The 19,481-nt window shown below is 37.4% G+C and overlaps 1 protein-coding gene across 12 annotated transcripts in view; it reads left to right on the top strand.

The window, feature by feature from the left end:
• Positions 1-19,481, top strand: part of UBR2 (ubiquitin protein ligase E3 component n-recognin 2) — a 111,344-nt gene that overhangs the window by 74,585 nt on the left and 17,278 nt on the right. For 10 of the 12 annotated variants that reach the window (XM_036414328.2, XM_045573146.1, XM_036414330.2 and 7 more), the window contains 15 exons: positions 2,694-2,803; positions 2,919-2,999; positions 3,314-3,492; positions 4,636-4,835; positions 7,001-7,094; positions 7,637-7,798; positions 9,239-9,342; positions 10,567-10,645; positions 12,581-12,729; positions 13,118-13,173; positions 14,141-14,237; positions 14,500-14,567; positions 16,916-17,051; positions 17,497-17,587; positions 19,140-19,270. In XM_036414328.2, the coding sequence (XP_036270221.1) occupies positions 2,694-2,803; positions 2,919-2,999; positions 3,314-3,492; positions 4,636-4,835; positions 7,001-7,094; positions 7,637-7,798; positions 9,239-9,342; positions 10,567-10,645; positions 12,581-12,729; positions 13,118-13,173; positions 14,141-14,237; positions 14,500-14,567; positions 16,916-17,051; positions 17,497-17,587; positions 19,140-19,270 (1,737 nt within the window). The remainder of the gene's footprint in view (positions 1-2,693; positions 2,804-2,918; positions 3,000-3,313; positions 3,493-4,635; positions 4,836-7,000; positions 7,095-7,636; positions 7,799-9,238; positions 9,343-10,566; positions 10,646-12,580; positions 12,730-13,117; positions 13,174-14,140; positions 14,238-14,499; positions 14,568-16,915; positions 17,052-17,496; positions 17,588-19,139; positions 19,271-19,481) is intronic. The other 2 variants (XM_045573145.1, XM_045573153.1) reach the window with 2 other exon arrangements.

Raw genomic sequence — 19,481 nt, 5'->3', positions numbered from 1 at the left:
GTGATTTTAAATATGTAAGATAGCCTCTTTTATTTGATCTTATAGGAAATCCAAATTTGAATATATATTTGAGGCTATATAAAATATTCATCTATGTAGTAAAGATACTAAATCATATCCCGATATATTTTTTATAAAAATATTTAGGCCCTATGTATACTAAAAATGTGAATTTTGTCGAAATCGGTTTGGCTCAGTGGTAGAGCATCGGTCTGCGGACTGAAAGGTCCCAGGTTCGATTCCGGTCAGGGGCAGCTGGTCGATGTTTCTCTCTCATCGATGTTTCTAGCTCTCTATCTCCCTCCTCCCTTCCTCTCTGTAAAAAATCAATAAAATATATATATTTTTTTAGAAATGTGAATTTTATTCATAAACAGAAATATTAAATGAGTGTAGCACATACATTTTAACTCTAAGATATACTTTTTAAAACACGAAGTACTATGCTATCAGGACTTCACTCTAAATTGTTGATGTTATTTTATAAAAATGTATTGAAAATGATAAAATTAGTTTTAAAGGATGAGATTATTTTTTAGAAAGTAATGTGACTTTTTTAAAAGGCTAAGGAGGGTGTTTTTGTGGGGGTTTTTTAGCTTTTTATTCAAAATATCAAATATAGTCAAGTTGAAAGAGTTGTAAATATTCATATACCTACCACCTAGATTCAGTATATTTGCTATATTTGCTTTTACATTTGCACTCTTTTTTGAACCACTTATTTCAGACATATCATTTTGCCTCTAAAGAAAAGCTTTTTCTTTATAATTTTTAGAATAAGCAGTTGGTCTGCTAATTATCTGCAGGGTTGGCAACTGTGACTCTTTTTGGTTAGGGTTGTCTTTGTTTTCATCTTACCTGTGGGTTGTTCTTTATTCAGTGTTTTATAATCAGTTATAATCAGTATTCCTTTTCATCCTCAAACTGTGCCAGTTTTGGTCAGTGGGAGTCTGTTCAGTTGGCTTCTTTGTCATTTTAATCCAACTCGGTAATGTCACATTGCTTTGGGGTACAAAAGATGACTGCCCCGTCTCATCTTGCACTTTTTCTGTGCCAGACCACCACCCACCATTTGCTGAGGTGTTTGAGTGCTGAGGTGATAAAATAGGAGTTTATGAATTCCCTGATTGCAAGGGATTATATTTATAACTTTGTTTAGTGTCATGTTCTTTGCCATTTCTTCCTAAAAGATAATGATTGAGAATACCAGGTTCTACTTGGAGGTGGGCAGGAATAATCCTTGTGTGCTCATAGATCTGTTTCCCCCCTTTGCCCTCATCCAGTTAAGTGGGAGAAAACTTTTTCACTGAAAACTTCAGACTTAGGTGCCAGCCTTTCCCTACTGTTCTCTGCCGGGATTTATTTCTATGTACTAACATTGTCTTTTGCCTTCTTTATCACCAGTGCTTTTACTTTAAAATAATCACACAGAAAACTAATTTTATTCACTCATCACTTGATGATCTCAATTTCTCCCTCCCTGCCCTCCTCTCTTTTCTTCCTCTCAACAATCATTTTCTCTGAACATTCCTCATATTTCTCTTTAAACATTTCAAATAATTAAAACACATTATTTAAAGCCAGATCCCTAATCCATAGCCACAGAATTTTAGGCCTGGAAACATATGAAAGATCACATAGTTCAATCTCTTCTTTTAGGAAAGAGGAACCGTTTGCTAGAATGATAACACTTAAATCAAGAAAATCAGTAATTATAATGGGGGGGAAAGGGAGAATTATGTATTACTTTTAATAAGATTTTTAAAAGTAAAAAAGTATATGTATAAGAAAACTCAATAATTTGGCATTTCTTAACAGTAAAACTAAATTAGCTAACATTGAATTAAAAGTACTCTTATTAAGCCGGGACCGGTTTAGCTCAATGGATAGAGCATCGGCTTGGGGACTGAAGGGACCCGGGTTCGATTCCGGTCAAGGGCATGTACCTTGGTTGCGGGCATATCCCCAGTAGGGGGTGTGCAAGAGGCAACTGATCGATGACTCTCTCTCATCGATGTTTCTAACTCTCTATCTCTCTCCCTTCCTCTCTGTACAAAATCAATAAAATATATTTAAAAAAAAAAAAATAAAAAAAAAATAAAAGTACTCTTATTAATATGGATTTGAGCCCTAGTGGTTATGTACAGTGGTTAGAGCATTGGCCTGCCCACCAAAGGGTCATGGGTTTGATTACCCACCAGGGGTATGTACCTGAGTTGCAGGTTCAAGACCAGATCCCTAAAACCAATAAAAACTTTTTCTTTTCTTTTTTTAATTGTGGACTTGACTTTTAGGTTTCTTCCTCAAATAAAGACATAATTCATAAAAGAAGAATTTTTTTTTAATTTAGGTTTTATTAAAGAAAAGGTCACAGCAAATTGATATATTTAAACACAAATGCACCCCTGTAGTTCTAATTTATTTTCTTAGACTTATAGAATCTTAGGAAGACTTTTTAGCTGGACTTAAATAAAAAAATCATTTTGGTATAAGACGTCAGTTTTGAAAAATTAAAGCTTTCTATTGTTAAGTTGTTTGTGAAGTACAAATATGTCACATTCTGCAGAAGTACTGAAAATCTCTAATAGGTAGAGCTCATGATGTTACAAGCAACTTGACTTATCTTGTGCATAGCAATAAGCGCTATGAAGTGTTAGCTGTTGTTATTGCACCTTTCATTTTTTCTGCCCTAGAACCTGGTGAAGCACCAAACAACTCCTCCAGTATATTAGCAATGCTGGAAACACTGCAGAATGCTCCCTATCTGGAAGTCCACAAAGACATGATTAGGTGGATATTAAAGGTAAATTTTCTGCATCACTCCTGTTTTTTGTGAGAAACATTAAATGTTTAATTTATATTTTGATAATGTTTTATAGCTTCAGAATAACTAATGCTTTTTGTTTGTTTGTTTGTAGACTTTTAATGCTATTAAAAAAATGAGGGAAAGTTCATCCACCAGTTCTGTGGCAGAGACAGAAGGAACCATAACGGAAGAGGTATAAGAAGTAGAGTGTGGTAACACCAAAAATTGTAGCAAGTTCACTATTTAAATTTATCTGCAATAAGTTGATAGCTGATATTAGTCACAAAAATATAAATTCCAAGAACTGTGCCCCTACTTGCTTATCTTTAATAGTTGTAGTCTGATTTTTTTTTTAAAAAACATGTTAGGTTAATGAAGAAGTTTTAGAAAGTGAGATTGTAGCATAGTTTTTAATTACTGTTACCAATAAAGATATTTCTGGGGGCTTTTGGAAGGTGGGATTTTCTTTAGCATTTAGTGGTCTAATTAAATGAAGCATAATTTCAGAGTTCAAGGGACAAAGACAAGGCTGAGAGAAAGAGAAAAGCTGAGATTGCCAGGCTGCGTCGGGAAAAGGTCATGGCCCAGATGTCGGAGATGCAGCGGAACTTTATTGATGAGAACAAAGACCTCTTCCAGCAGACAGTGGCGGAGGAAGCCTCTAACTCTGCTGTTCTTGATAATAGGTAAGAATTTTCAAAATCAAAAATTTTTAATCTCTTAACCATTGAGTCTCAACTGTGAAAGTTTTTTTTTTCCTTATAAGTGCATTTTTAGTCCTAAAGTAATTTAGAAGATTGATAGGTAAATTTTGTGACCTCTAGTTAAAGGAATTAATCTTATAAATCTGAGTTTTTTAGTATATGTTTATGAGTATATCTCTAATTATCTCACCTAATAATAAACAAATATATAAATTGACCGTACCTCCACTACACCCACAGCCAAACAGAGTGAGTATGCAAATTAGAAGGCCAAAGATGGCTGCTGCCCTGCTGCTCCATGGCTGAGTGGCCAGGTGGGGCAGAACACCTGCTATGAGAGGGAGGACTTGGAGAGAGGGGGAGACACGCGAAGGGATCTACAGGAGCGGAGTGCTGCAGTGAAGACAAGACTGCAGACTCCAGTCTTCAGTGAAGACAAAGATGGCAGACTCCAGCCTGAGTCTGCAGCAAAGACGAAGAGGGCAGACTCTGGCCAGAGCGAAGGCCTGGGTCCTTGGTGCCATAGGAAAGTCTGTGCTGGAAGCCAAGGAAAGGAAGACCTATTGCACAAATCTCTTGGTGCAACGGGCCTCTAGTAGATAAGAAAATTAATGTGTATGCTTAAAATGTTATACAAAGACCCTTGCCATTCATAAAAGAATAAGTGCACAGTGCCCTGGCAGGTGTTGCTCAGTGATTAGAGCATCAGCCACACACCAAAGGGTTGTGGGTTCAATTCCCAGTCAAGGGCACATAACCTGGGTTGCAGATTTGATCCCCCAGCCCCTGTCCAGAGCATGTGTAGGAGGCAACCAATTGATGTGTCTCTTTCACATCAGTGTTTCTCTCCCTCCTTTCCTTTCACTCTCTCTAAAGATCAGTGTAAAAAATAACAAAAACAAAACAACAGAGAATGAGTACTCTAGGCTCAGTTACCTGAGTGTATGGCTTCTGTGTTACATATTGAATGCTCTAAGAATTAAAGGAATTGGTTTGATAAATATGAAAGATTTCTGGCATTTTAAGTCATCAAAATCGTATATGTGCAAACTTGGCATGTACTGTTTTGTGATTATATAGAAACTTCTTAGGCTTATTAATTATATTCATGACCTTTCATTACAGCCCTATGGTGTCAGATACAACACTTACAGCATTGGGCCCAGCACAAACTCAGGTCCCTAAACAAAGACAATTTGTTACCTGTATATTGTGTCAAGAGGAGCAAGAGGTGAAAGTGGAAAGCAAGGCAATGGTCCTAGCAGCATTTGTTCAAAGATCAACTGTATTATCAAAAAACAGAAATAAAGTCATTCAGGATCCAGGTAAGTCATAGCTTCATCCTCTCCTCCTTTTAATTATGACTGCTGCCCTCGTTGGTTTGGCTCAATGGATAGAGCATCGGCCTGTGGACTGAAGGGTCCCAGGTTCGATACCTGGGTTGTGGGTTCCATTTCCAGTTGGGGTATGCAGGAGGCAGCCAATCAACGATTCTCTCTAATTGGTAATGATTCTCTCCAGCTCTCTTCCCCTCTGAAATCAATTGAAGATATATATATTTTTTAAATAATAACTGCCACCCAGTGCATGTGGTGATATACAGAAGTTTTATTAAACCAACAATAACTCCATAGGTTTGGTGGTATCTCAGGGAACTTAGGCAGGAATTCCTCATTTGACAGATAAGGAAACATTACAGAAGGCTAAATATTGTTTCTGAATTACACAGCTCGTAAATATCAGGGATTCAAATGAAAGTTTTTCTTTGTGATAGAACATTAACATGCTTTGCTACTTAACAGTCATTCCCATTCTCAACACACTTGTATATTAGTTGACACACAGAAATAACAAAGTATTTGTCTCATGGATAGACCCAGAGTGTACTGTCTTGAGGACAGTTGTGTGAGGTACCTATGTGAGAGGCAATCCTTGAGCCAGATCCTGGCTTACAGTAATGATCACATCTCAGATAGGTTCTCCAGAAAGATTCTTTTTTTCTTCTTCTTCTCCCCAGAAAGATTCTTGAGATAGATAGAGATTGCCATGTGGGACATTTATTAGGGAGAGCCTTGGCATCAACGTGTGTGAGACGGGGAGCAGGAACCAAGTTTGGGCAAGGGAGGAGTTAAGCTGTCACAAAAGTCCTCACACAGTCCATGGGAGCTCTGCAGCTGGTGGCCCTTCAGAGGCATGCTGAGTTGGGTCATGGGGGCTGGGTCTTTGTGCCTGGAGACTGATCAGTGACTGCTTTTGGGGTCCTCTGGAAAGAGGTGTGACCTTGAGCAAAGAAGTCACCCCTTAAAGAGGAATGGCAGTGAGTGTCTTCCAACTGCTGAGGAGTAAGTCATCATTCCTGCAGAGGATCTAGGCTGCTCGTTACTGTGACACCATAGACACTTCTGACCCTCCTCTTAGAGTTGTTCAGCAATACCAGTAAATTTCTTTGAGAGTAGGAGCTGTCTTTGGGCTTTCCAGTGCACTTAGGAAGCAAGTGCCTTTCACACTGTAGGACTGAAAAGTTTGAAAACTCACTGGTAAGATTGCCTTTTCTCTATAAGGAAAATTTGCACAGCATGACTGTCAAGCACCCAGTTAGGAAAGATTGGTCTGTTTTCATCTTTTGAAATGCTCATTTGAACTAGGCGATTTATAATTTCATTCCAGATTAAAGATAAAATCGCCAAGTTTATTTGTTTTGTTATTTCATGAAGAAAAAAACTCGCTGACTGTAAGCAGATTTTCTTTATGCTGTGATATTTTCTCTGTTCTATCAATCAAATTGAAACGAGTAATTCTTTCTATAATGTTATAAAATTTCTAGGATAATACTAATTTACACAGAGAACTCGAAATATTCCAAAAGAAACCAAGTATCCATATTATGGTTGTCTTTATTTTTCATCTCCTTTGAATATTAAAAATTAGCACCAGAGCAATAACTGATTTTTTCCTTTTCCTCACCTCTGGTCTGGGTTGCTGTCCTGGATATTTTACTGCTACTTGGACCCTGGTCCAATGCTTGTGGTTTTTCCCTGATGGGTTGTCGTTAGGTAGAATCTTCTTGAGGGAGTGCCCCATTACTGCCAAAGCATCTTCTTTGCTAGAAATCACTGTGACCCAGCTGTCCTGAAGGCATTCAGTGCAGCCGCATGCAGAATATCCCTTTTACTGAGCTCTGGGCTTTTGGAAGGAATGGGAGTCTCAATGCCCTGAGAATATGAATGTTCAAAAGATTAGATGTGCTTAAATACAGAATTCCAGTTTTCTTTAACAATTCAGGGATGTTTTATTTGTTCAGGGTGGTGAACATTAAAGGAGCCTGCATTCTAAATAATCCAGGGTCTTGCATAAATCATTGGTATCTCAAAGGAAAGTGATAAACTAGCATTTCATTTCAAGTTTACAAGCCTTTATCAAGGATTTCACAGAGTAAAGTTTTACGTTTGTTATGGAAAATAATGCTTGGTTTTGTTTGTTTGTAATGCAGAAAAATACGATCCATTATTCATGCACCCTGATCTGTCATGTGGAACACACACTGGTAGCTGTGGACACGTTATGCATGCCCATTGTTGGCAAAGGTAATATATTCTTAATATTGGTCAAGAAAAGCTTATTCAAAGGCTCAAAATTGAGTTTTTATATAAAGGAAAGTCCATTCTAGAAAAGGAGAAAAAGAATTACAAATATTAAAGAAAAACTCCGCATCACTGCCTAATAAATAACAATTAAAATTAAGTTGCTTTGTTATACAGACTATAAAGGAATGACAAATTTCAAAGTATATCAGCTATATTTTTTAATGTGGGGATCTATGTGCACTAACAAACTGGATGAAGAAAATATTTTTACAGTGTACTTGTTACTTCCTGAAATTGTCATTGCTCCCTGAGCTAAGTTGGGGATAACTGCAAATTTTCCTGTTTGAGAACTCTTAGAACCCGTTCTGATGATTAAAGCAACTCAGAAATTAAAGTACCAGTATTAAAAATAACTCAGTTCATGTTAAGATCTTTATTTTTGCATTATGTGTGAAAACAAATTATTTAAAATGTTGAGGCTTATGGTACTTACTGAAAAAAATATCGTTGTTTTTGATCCCTCATGTTTTCTAATTGTAAAGGTATTTTGATTCCGTTCAAGCTAAAGAACAGCGAAGGCAACAGAGATTACGCTTACATACAAGCTATGATGTAGAAAATGGAGAATTCCTTTGTCCCCTTTGTGAGTGCTTGAGTAACACTGTTATTCCTCTGCTGCTTCCTCCAAGAAATATTTTTAACAAGTAAGTTTTGGTTCATAAAACCTTTATATCAAAGCAGTAGTTGCCTTTGAAGATAATGAAATAATAAGCCCAGAGGGGAATCTGGATAATTATATAATATTTTCCAGATAGTTTCCAAGCTTTTTATTTGGTCATTTCTTCTAGCAGGCCTATAAGATATTTTGGTTTTTAGAAAGAAATAGGCCAGAATTTAACAATTTCTTGTTTACCTGTAGACACTATAGAACGTAAAAATTCCTGTGTTTTCATGAAAACTGTCTTTATTTTAGGATCCTGTTTACTTTTCTAGAGATGCTCAGTAACTTGATAGGGGAGAGAACAGAAGCTCAAATGGACTTTATTGAATATTCTAACAATTAAATATAATTTTTTGCAAATTACTGGCTTCAGGAATTGGGCCAAAACAATGAAAATCCATTGGTGTATTTAAAATGGAAAATTTTTGTCATTTCAAAAATTTTAGGATGACTCTTGTTAATAGGTGTGACTTTTATTTCAAAATATGGATTTAATACTGTCTACTATTTAAATATGATTTTCATTTCTCAGTTTAAACTTATGGTATCTACATGAAGAAGTACTAATTTAAGTTTTATGAATATGACTTAATTTTAGAGGGGAAGAGAGAGGGAGAGAAATATAGAAACATCAGTGATGAGAGAATCATTGATCGACTGCCTCCTGCAAACCCCACACTGGGGATTGAGCCCAACAAGCAGGCATGTGCCCTGACTGGGATTCGAATTGTGACCTCCTGGTTCATAGGTCAACGCTCATCCACTAAGCCAGGCCAGCCGTGCAAACTCATGCTTTTTAATCAAAAAAAAAATCATAGTACTGAGTTAATCTGTAGTTACTGATAAATTAATCATTGTTAGGTTAAGGATTCACTACATAAAAGGAGAAAAAGAACATCTTTGTTGGATTTCACCTCACTTTTATGGTTTAGATTTTGTATTTTTTTCATAAGAGCCAATTATGGCCTAATAATGAAGAATAAAGGCTTTGGAGTCTGACATGACTGGGTTTGAATGCCAGATCTGTTCCTTAGATGGCCTAGTCAAGTTACATAGTGCTAAACCTCAGTTTCCTCATCTGTAAAATAGGGATAATAATACAACTTGTTTCATTAATATTTGAGGATTAAATCTAATACTGTTAAATGCTTTACTAATTGCTTTTCACATAATAAGCACTCAGTAAATAATGGTGGTGGTATGGTGATTGTGATATTTCAGAAATACTTGCTAATTCCAGTACTGAAAAAAGTGAAGTTTTTGACAAATAATGTTAGTAGCATCATAGTAATAAATAATATCTTTCTATTTACATTGGCAAAAGTATGTTTGAAATATTAGACCCATGACCATTTAAGGAGTCTTTATATCTTAACTAAGCAACAACAACAAACTACTAAATGCTTTTTATAATTTTTTCTAGCAGGTTAAATTTTTCAGACCAACCAAATCTGACTCAGTGGATTAGAACCATATCTCAGCAAACGAAAGCATTACAGATTCTTAGGAAAGAAGAACGTATTCCTAGTAAGTTCTGATACTCTGCTTTCATTTTTCCCTGAAGTCCAGAAAGAATTGTTTAAATTGTTTATTTTATTTTATTGTTAACAGTATTACAAATGTCTCCCATTTTCTCCCTTTTTGCCTCTCTCCACTCGACCCCATTCCGCCCCAGGCCTTCCCCATGCTATTGTCTGTGCCTATAGGTTATGCATGTATGCATATATGTTCTTTGGTTAATCTCTTCCTATCTCTTCCCCACCCCAACCCAGTTTTTTATTCTGTTCCATACATCCAGCCTCAAGACCTATTTTATTAGTAGTTTATTTTGTTCTTTAGATTCCATTTATACGTGAGATTTTATGATACCTGTTTTTCTCTCACTGGCTTATTCCTTAGCATAATATTTTTAAAAATATATTTATATTGATTTTGGAGAGGAAGGGAGAGGGAGAGAAAGATAGAAACATCACTGATGAGAGAGAATCATTGATCTGCTGCCTCCTACACGCCCCACTTGAGGGATTGAGCCTGCAACCTGGGCATGTGTCTTGACCGGGAATCGAATGGTGATCTTCTGAGTCATAGATCGATGCTCATCCATTGAGCCATGCTTGGCCGGGCAGCATAGTAGTTTTTAAATGAAACCTCTCATTTTTAAATTTGGCTTACTTTAATTTTCTTTGTCTTAATGAACTATATTTGACTTGACTATGTTATTTCTTATTCCTTGAAAAGCCACTGGCTTATGTGAGGTTTATAATAAATATTTCTCACATATTCCCCCATGTTATTGAAGAGCTTCTGAGTGTGGGTGAATGTTACTGTCTCTTACAGAGCTAGCTTTAGCTCTCAGTGCCTAATTAATTTTAGTGTTGCCATTACTAAAGGCTTCCCAAGTTTCACAGCATGCACTGCAATTATGACGCAGGGAAAGCAATCTGAGCAGAATTTATATCATTGGTTTTTATAAAAAACAAAATAGCATACTCCTCCTTTTACTACCTTCCGTAGCTATGTTCTGTGGTTCTACTATTAGGAAGAGCGCAGATTACTAAAAAAGGTGCCTTGATCAATCAGAGCAATGGGATATTGCATGCTTTGAATGCATGTTATGCAAGCTTTTATTAATGGAAAATTTTCCTATAGTTTGTAATTTCTTTGAACTATATTTAGAATGAAATTTATGTTGGAAATTCACAGAAATATTGTGGACTGATGAATAATGATATAAAATACTTGTTTCTATAGATATTGCCTCTTCAAAGAATTCAGAAAATATGGATGAATTGCAGCTCCCTGAAGGGTTTAGGCCTGATTTTCATCCTAAGTGAGTACATTATTTATTTATTCTTTTCATGCTTGGCCCACTTGAAATGAAAAGCTAAGTTAGCAATTAGTAAAAATATGATTTGTAAGCTGGGAGCAAATATTATAGGACATTGATCTTGAATTCTGAGATTAAGCATTGCATAATGATAGTTATTGCCAGTATATTGATCAGAAAACCTAAGAATTACATTGCATGTTTCTCACCAACCTCTCCTAGTTTGAATTTCTGACACTCCTTATCCGGCTTTTCTTAACAACACCTCATCACTACATCTAAATCCAAATTGCTCAGCTCCCCCAAATCCTGTGCTTTCCTCCTGATCTCTATACATCTGTCTATGGCCCCGCCAACTTATCAGTAACCCAGTGTGGACGAAAGGGGCCACATGCTGACCTGACAGACTCCGGAGAGGCCTGCATAGCAGTCTTTCAGACTCAGAGACCTAAAGGAACCACAAAGGATGGTCTGAAATTAAACTTAAACTAAAAGTAGTTATGGTGGGCAGTTACGTCCTAGGCCAGTATCTTCACTGACAAGGTCAACCTTTACCTTAACTGAGCCTATCTGTCTTCTTGCCTCTTTGGTAACACACCCTTAAAATGTCTGGGTAACTTTTCTGGAGCCCCTGCGAGCACAACCAAATATGCTGGGCGCTAGGACAGGTGCCACCAATTCCTTCATTATCATGTTAATTGTTCCTGCACCCACCTAAGTATGTGTCCACCATTTTACTTTTTATCCAATCCGAGGTGTTTCTCCCTCTCCCCGCTTTGCTTTATCCCACCTCCTTAATCTATCACCAATGAATTTCATGTAACCCACCTCCGTGCCTCCTTTGATTGCAATGTATAAATACTAATGTATCACACCATTCTCCAGAGCATTATCTCAATTCGTTGAGGTTCTGCTTCCTGTCTTATGTCGACAGTTTGGCTCAAATAAACTCAAAAAATTCTTTACATGTTTCAATGTTTGTTTGTTTTTTAATTTTAACATCAGGATCAAAACGAGTATTTTTATCCTCTTTTACCCTGTAGCCAATTATAAAGTATAGCATAGATTCTAGAGCTAGACTGCTTGGTTCGGTTCCAAGTAGCACTGCCTACTAGCTGTGCAGCTGTACAAATTGCTTGATCTCTCTATACCTCAGGTTCCTCAGCCGTCAAGTATTATGAGGTTAAAGTGACATAATATATGTAAAGCCACCTGGAAGTTATTCCTGGCATGTACTAAGTAACACAATAAAAATAGCACCTAAATAAAAAAACAAACATCAGCCCTATGCCTACCACATTCCCCTTTCCTTTCCCCAGTCCTACTATTTACTTCCATATTTCCAGTTACAACAGTTATTAATAGTTAGCTTCTCTTTTGATGGATCATTTCTAAACAGTAATTTGTGTTGACTGGCTAGCAATTTAGTATTCAGCTTTTACCTCAACCCTACCCACTGCTCCTTACCAGTCTCCCAGTAGAGTTCTTCCACAATTTTTGGATAAATCTGTTGGCAGTGGTTACATTATAATTGTTCCTGCAGATACGTGTTACGTGTTTTAATTATGTATTTTTTCTTTTACAGTTTTGTCTTTCCTGTGGTTAATAATTGCCTTGTTTGTTTTTCATGTACTTGGTTTTCTATCGCTGTCACTTTTCCCCCCTCTAAATGCTACAGTAGAGCTTTCAGGTGCCTAGCATACCTTTCTGAGTGCTCCCGCACCAGTAAAGACTGGACACTGCTGTCACCCTGAGCATTCCCCTGGCTGTTTCTCTTACTTGGCTAGATCTCCTATTCTCCTCTTTACTAATTTGCATACAACTACCTTAGGTAGTTTAAATGGTTCAGTTCCAACATAGCAAATAGCTGTTAAGAATCTAAAACATTTGATGTGAGCACATTGTTCTGAGCTAATCAATCCTCTTTTTTCACTTCAGGAACCCTTATTCTGATAGCATAAAAGAAATGCTAACAACATTTGGAACTGCCACTTACAAGGTGGGACTAAAGGTTCATCCCAATGAAGAAGATCCCCGGGTGCCCATAATGTGCTGGGGTAGCTGTGCATACACCATCCAAAGCATAGGTAAGATTTAAAGCCTCTCATTAAGTCACAAGCATACATGGACATGAGTTACTCTAGAAGCCTGTATTTATATGACATGTTTAAAGTGAGCAACAATATGAAGACCTTGAAGTATGAAATGCAACATACTGACAAAATATTAGATCGGCAGGTGGTAAATTTCCCAGCAACAGAGAACTCATTTTGGTGGGGTTTTAGCTTCTTGTCTGTTGAGGGAATGTGTATTCATTTGTACGTTTCATTCAAAGTTTATTCATGTAGAATGACTTGAAAATTTCAAAACCTGACAGTATTATGCTCTCTCCAAAAAGAATTTTATTACTACTTTCTGGAATTGTGATAACATATACATTCAGAATTTACCATCTTAATCACTTTTAATCTGCAGAGAGAATTTTAAGTGATGAAGATAAACCATTATTTGGTCCTTTGCCTTGCAGACTGGTAAGTTATCAATTTATTCACTTCATAGAATGGTAGAATGAAAATTCTTTGGTTCTGCTTTTTTTTAAGCCTAAAAACTGAATTGGTTATTTAGGCATAGCTTTACTCATTTCATAGTAAACCCTTTTTCTGTAATGATATTGAAGAAGTAATGTTTGTGGTTAAATTTCTAGTTTTTCTTTTAAATAGACTTCAGCTCTTTTCATCTAGAGTTCTTGCTTAAACACATGAAAACATGGAAAAAAAACTAAAAACAGAGTGCTTGTTCTCCACATGTGACTACCTTTCATAAGTGACATTTAAATTAAATACACATTAATGTCAAAACAGTGCATTTATGCCTAGAAAAATGAGGAAGGGAAATATACAGTCAAAGCTAACTAAATTTTACTCTATAGCTAGTGTCAGGTACATCATAAAATTGTCCTTACAAGTAAAATCATGTAAATTGATTCATGTAGAATCACTCTGGTTGGGGTGTGTATGAGAGACAACTTATCAATATCTCTCTTCCTCTCTCTCTCTAAAATCAATAAAAAACATTTTTTTCAAAAAGATGTCCTAAGCCCTAATCGGTTTGGCTCAGTGGATAGAGCGTTGGCCTGCAAACTGAAGAATCCCAGGTTTGATTCTGGTCAAGGGCATATACATTACATTATAATTACATTATAATGCATATACATATACATTACATTAATTGCGGGCACATCCCCAGTAGGAGGTGTACAGGAGGTGGCTGATCAATGTTTCTCATTGATGTTTTTAACTCTCTATCCCTCCCCTTTCCTCTCTGTAAATAATAAATAAATAAATAAATAAATTTTTAAAAAGATGTCATAAATTCAGTTGCATACCATTTAGAAAGATCTCGTGCATCTAGCTTTGTTTCAGTTGGCTGCACCTCCAACTAGCAGACCTCAAAAAAGAGAACTATTTCTTATGCTGGCTTTGTGTCAATCAATTTCAGGATGACTGTCTTAGGTCACTGACAAGATTCGCTGCAGCACATTGGACAGTGGCATTACTTTCAGTGGTGCAAGGGCACTTTTGTAAACTTTTTGCATGTGAGTATTAATACATGTACCGTAGATGTTATGGTAATTTTCCATCTATAATTTTGTTTTTAGTCATACAACTTCTCTCCATTATGACAGAAATATTTTGGTAATACTGTTTGTTTTATATATAAGTTCTAGCTTATAAATTCATATAGATCTTGCAAAAAGACAAATGTAAACTAAGGTTATATACATTTTAAAAAATAATACTTATATTGGCATATGAAATGTGCTAATGTATTTTTTCTTTAAATATTTCAATATTTAGCTTTGGTGCCTAATGACAATTATGGAGACCTTCCATGCATATTAGATATTGACATGTTTCATTTATTGGTGAGTATCTTGTAATTTGTGTTTGACTTTTCCTTTATTGTATTATAGAACTTTACCTTAGATTTAGTGAACATTATAGAGGCAGACAGGAGGAGTTGCCATCAATAATTCTGACCACTTCTGAGTATAGTTCTTTCTGAGGGCCTCAAAAAGAAAACATTGCTTGGCCTGTGTGACTCAGTGGTTGAGTGTTGACCCATGAACCAGGCGGTCACAGTTGATTCCTGGTCAGGGCACATAGCCGGGTTATGGGCTTGATCCCCAGTTGTGGGTGTGCAGGAGGCAGCTGATCAGTGATTCTCATCATTGATGCTTCTCTCCCTTCCTACCTGAAATCAATAAAAAATACATTTTAAAAAAATAACTTTCACCTTTCTATGCTTTTTGCCTACAGAGATGTAAAATAATACTAGTGATTAAGGGCTGCTGCTGACCCATGCCGTGCTATTGAGCAGATGCAGCCCTGTCTGTGATCACACTGCTTAGCAATAGAAAGCTCCTTTGTGTGGTTTAGGGAAGGGTATGTCTCCTGGGCAGGCTGGTGCCAGCACAATACTGGCTGAACTTCAGTCCCACCTCAGATCGGTCCCCTTCCTCAGCACATGGAGTTCAGTGCCACAGGCAGCAGTCCCAAGTGCTGTGTCCTTAATTGCTTTGAGCATCAGATTCTGTACCTTTAAGGTGGTTAGTACTTACTTCATACAATGTGTCAGAACTCAGTGGGATGGTCAATATAAGGAGCTTAGAGCACTGTGTCCCTAGTAAGTTTTAGCCTTTGTGACTGTTCGCATCGCTCCTGTGAAACCACCACCATATAGGCAGCCTGAGGTAACAGGACAGCTAACACTTATTAACACTGCTTTCATATGCATTCTTTCTTACTCCTTTACAGCCTTACTACTGAAGTATTAAAAATACGTGTATATTACCTGTAGTTTACTAACAGGGAAATGGAGACTCAGAGGTGTTAACTTGTCTACAAATCTCATAAGAAGAGCTGGAATTCATAGCTAGATCATTGTAGGTTCAAAATCCATGCTTTTTCCACTGCTTACTCTGAGGAAGATTTCAACTGTTTTTTGTTTGCTTGTTTTTCATTAGAATAGTTTATTAGCTGAAACCGGTTTGGCTCAATGGATAGAGCATCGGCCTGTGGACTGAAAGGTCCCAGGTTCGATTCCAGTCAAGGGCATGTACCTTTGTTGCAGGCACATCCCCAGTGGGGAGTGTGCAAGAGGCAGCTGATCAATGATTCTCTCTCATCGAAGTTTCTAACTATCCCTCTGTCTTCCTTTCTCTAAAAAGTCAATAAAATATGTTTTTTTTTAAAAAAAGAATAGTTTATTGACTTTTAGAGAAAGACATCAATGTGAGAGCAAGACATCGATCAGCTGCCTCCTGACACCCCCTACTGGGGATTGAGCCTGCAATTCCTTGACTGGGAATTGAACCAACAATCTGGTACACAGGATGATGCCCAACCAGCTGAGCCTCACCAGCCATGGGTATTATTTCTATTACTAGAGGCCTGGTGCATGGGATTCGTGTACTGGTGGGGGACGTGGCCTGCAGGGAATCAGCCCACTGCAAGAGCAGCCGCAGCCGAGCAGCTGTGGATCCACCCTCTGAGTGGCTGCTCCCACTGTGGGAACACCGCTCATCCCAGTCAGCCAGGCGGTGCTTCTGCTGTGGGAGTGCACTGACCTCCTAGGGCAGGCGTCCTCAAATTTTTTAAAGTGGGGGCCAGATCACGGTCCCTCAGAGAGCTGGAGGGCCGGACTATATGAACTACTAATTCCTACTATAATACCTCGGCTGCGCTCACTGCCCAAAAAACCTGGTGGGCCGGATCAGACTCCTCTGCGGGCCGCATGTGGCCCACGGGCCGTAGTTTGAAGACCCCTGTAGGGGGTAGCTCCTGCATTAAGCATCTGCCCCCTAGTGGTCGGTGCACATCATAGCAACTGGTAGACTGGTTGTTCTGGTTATTCTACCATTCAGTCACTGGGCTTTTATTATATAGAACTAGAAGCCCAGTGTGTGAAATCACGTGGCCCCACCCACCTGTGTGGCATTGGTGTGCTCGCAGCCTCACCCACCTGCACCAATCTTTGGTCATTATGGCATTAAGGCCATTGGGTTTTTATAATATAGATTATTAACAAGTTCTGTTGAGGGGAATCACTGGATAAATGAAATGATAGTATCCATCAAGACCATTTGCTCTTAAGGAATTCCATTTAGCCAATTCTAGTAGGATTTCTAATGTATGTACTATTTATGAACAAAATTTCTGTTTAGGTGTGAAGGGAATGCGAGCTGTCTGATGCTCTGTGTTTGGTATCTAGGTGGGCTTGGTGCTTGCTTTCCCTGCATTGCAGTGTCAGGATTTTTCAGGGATCAGCCTTGGCACTGGAGACCTCCATATTTTCCATCTGGTTACTATGGCACACATCATCCAGATCCTACTTACCTCATGTACAGGTAACTCCTTTTTGTCAGCTTCTTTAAGGAAGTATTAAAGGAAAAGGTACTTGACTGAGAATAGTATATAAATTATAATTAGGCTACTTGTCCTTATTGTTTAAAGTGATAGGTTTTGAAACAAATTTCTTCCTCCTATTAAAATTCCTTAACAATGTGAATCATTATTTTTATTATAAGTTTAGTGATATTTGATTTCTATAGACTATATGTTTAGCTGATCTAGCTCACTGCATGCTACCTGGCATCCTGAATCAGCACAGCTTCTTCTCAAAGCTTGCAGGCTCCTTATTATGATGGAGAGCAATACTGTGCTCACCCCTGAGGAATTTTAAGTTCTGTGTGTTTTGTGGGAGTATTTTCAAGCTATATGTGAGTACTTAAATGATGTGATCACTAATCCACTTAATAGGCAAATACAGAGTACTATTTCCTTTTCTTTCAGAAGAGAATGAAATGGATCAAGAAACTCCTGCTGGTGAAGAAGAATTAGCAGTTCTTGCTTTGTATAAAACACTTCGCCAGCACACAGGAAGGTTGGTTCATAATATTTACATGATAGCATGAAAAAGGCACTTATTTGTAAATAAGGAAAAGTGTTGACGTGTTTTTATTGTTGTTGTTCTATTGATTTTTGGAGAGAGGAACATCAGGTGGCTGCCTCCTGCATGCCCCTTTCAGCGATCAAGCCCACAACATGGGCATGAGCCCTGACCAAGAATGGAGCCTGCAACCTTTCAATGCACAGGCTGCTGCCCCACCAACTGAGCCACACTGGCCAGGGCAGTTGATATGTTTTAAAAAAGAATTCTCAGAGCTTCTCACATTTACTTGGCCATGGAACCCTTTTTTGCTTAGGTTATGGTACATGGAGACGTGGAATTTATTTTTGGAAAGTGCTATTCTAAAACATTCTCACTAGGAATTAAAAAGTGCAAATTAAATTGACATAATTTGTTTTTAAGGCAATATCAAGGCTGGCAGGAATGCAGGAAATTATTCAAACCTCACATATTGTTGGAGTCCTTTTGATTTGGTACAACAACTTCATTTAGCTTCTTCACAGTATATGTCAAGAACTTGGTTTGGTTTCGTTTAGTTTTTTTACCAAGTTATCTCATTTCTGAGAATCCACACTAACAAAATATTTGGATAAACCTGCCCCGCCAGCATGGCTTAGTGGTTGAGCGTTGAGCTATGAACTAGAAGGTCGTAGTTGGATTCCCAGTCATGGCACATGCCTGGGTTGCAAGCTTGACCCCTCTCTCCCCCCCAGTGTGGGGCATACAGGAGGCAGCCAATCAGTGATTTTCATAATTGATGTTTCTATTTTTCTCTCTTTCTCTCTGAAATCAATAAATATATATGTATATAAAACCTATAGGCATAAACATATATATACTGATATTATTTATATTAGCAAAGAATTTAAAGCAGTCTTAAGTGCTTGCTTACAGGGGAATAATTTGGTATCAGTTATAATTGCTGTGTTCCAAAATATTGCATTTATGATATTCTGAAAAGCATGTTAATTTTAAATTTCATACGTTAAATTATGCCTAAGACCAATTAGTATGAAAATAGTTTGCCAAAATAGTGCCTGCTGATAGAAATTCTAGAATAGTGGTTAAGTTTTTATTTTTCGATTTTTCTTTTTATATTACTTTTATAAATTTTAATAACAGCATTTGAAGCTATATCACCATGTTATTTTATTATTCATTTTTACTTTTTTAATCCTCACCCGAGGATATCTTTTTCCATTGATTTTTAAACAGAGTAGAAGGGAGGGAGGAGTGGGAAAGAGAGAGAAGCATTGACATGAGAGAGACACATCTATTGGTTGCCTCCCACTTATTCCCTGACATGGCCAGGGGATTGAACCTGCAATTCACGATCGTGCCCTTAACCAGAAATGGAACCTGGAGATCCTTTGGTGCATGGGCTGACACTCTAACCACTGAGCATTGGCTAGGGATATAGCACCATTTTATAATTGACATTCTATTAGAATCAGGGCTATCCACATTGTACTGTAACTAAAATGACTTTTTCTTTTAAATTTTTTTATTTTCATTTTTCTCTTAGTGCTTTGAAAGAAATACCCTCTGGCTGGCACCTGTGGAGGCGTGTCAGAACTGGCATCATGCCCTTCCTGAAATGTTCCGCTTTGTTTTTTCATTACTTAAATGGAGTTCCTTCTCCGCCTGAAATTCAAGGTAACTTCTAAATTCTTTCAAAATGTCAGAAATGTATGTAGTCTTTCATTCCAGCAGCTTAGAATTAAGGTCACTTGCACAAATGAAAATGGATTAAAAGTTTAGAATATAGCTAATTGACTATGGTGATGTACACAATTATAGAATAAAAATGTGTATTTATATGTCTGGGTTTTTTTAATATATTTTTATTGATTTCAGAGATGAACAG

This window comes from Pipistrellus kuhlii, unplaced genomic scaffold (genome assembly GCF_014108245.1).
Source record: "Pipistrellus kuhlii isolate mPipKuh1 unplaced genomic scaffold, mPipKuh1.p scaffold_m20_p_5, whole genome shotgun sequence".
Classification (NCBI taxonomy): Eukaryota; Metazoa; Chordata; class Mammalia; order Chiroptera; family Vespertilionidae; genus Pipistrellus; species Pipistrellus kuhlii.
This window is presented reverse-complemented; position numbering and strand designations above follow the sequence as displayed.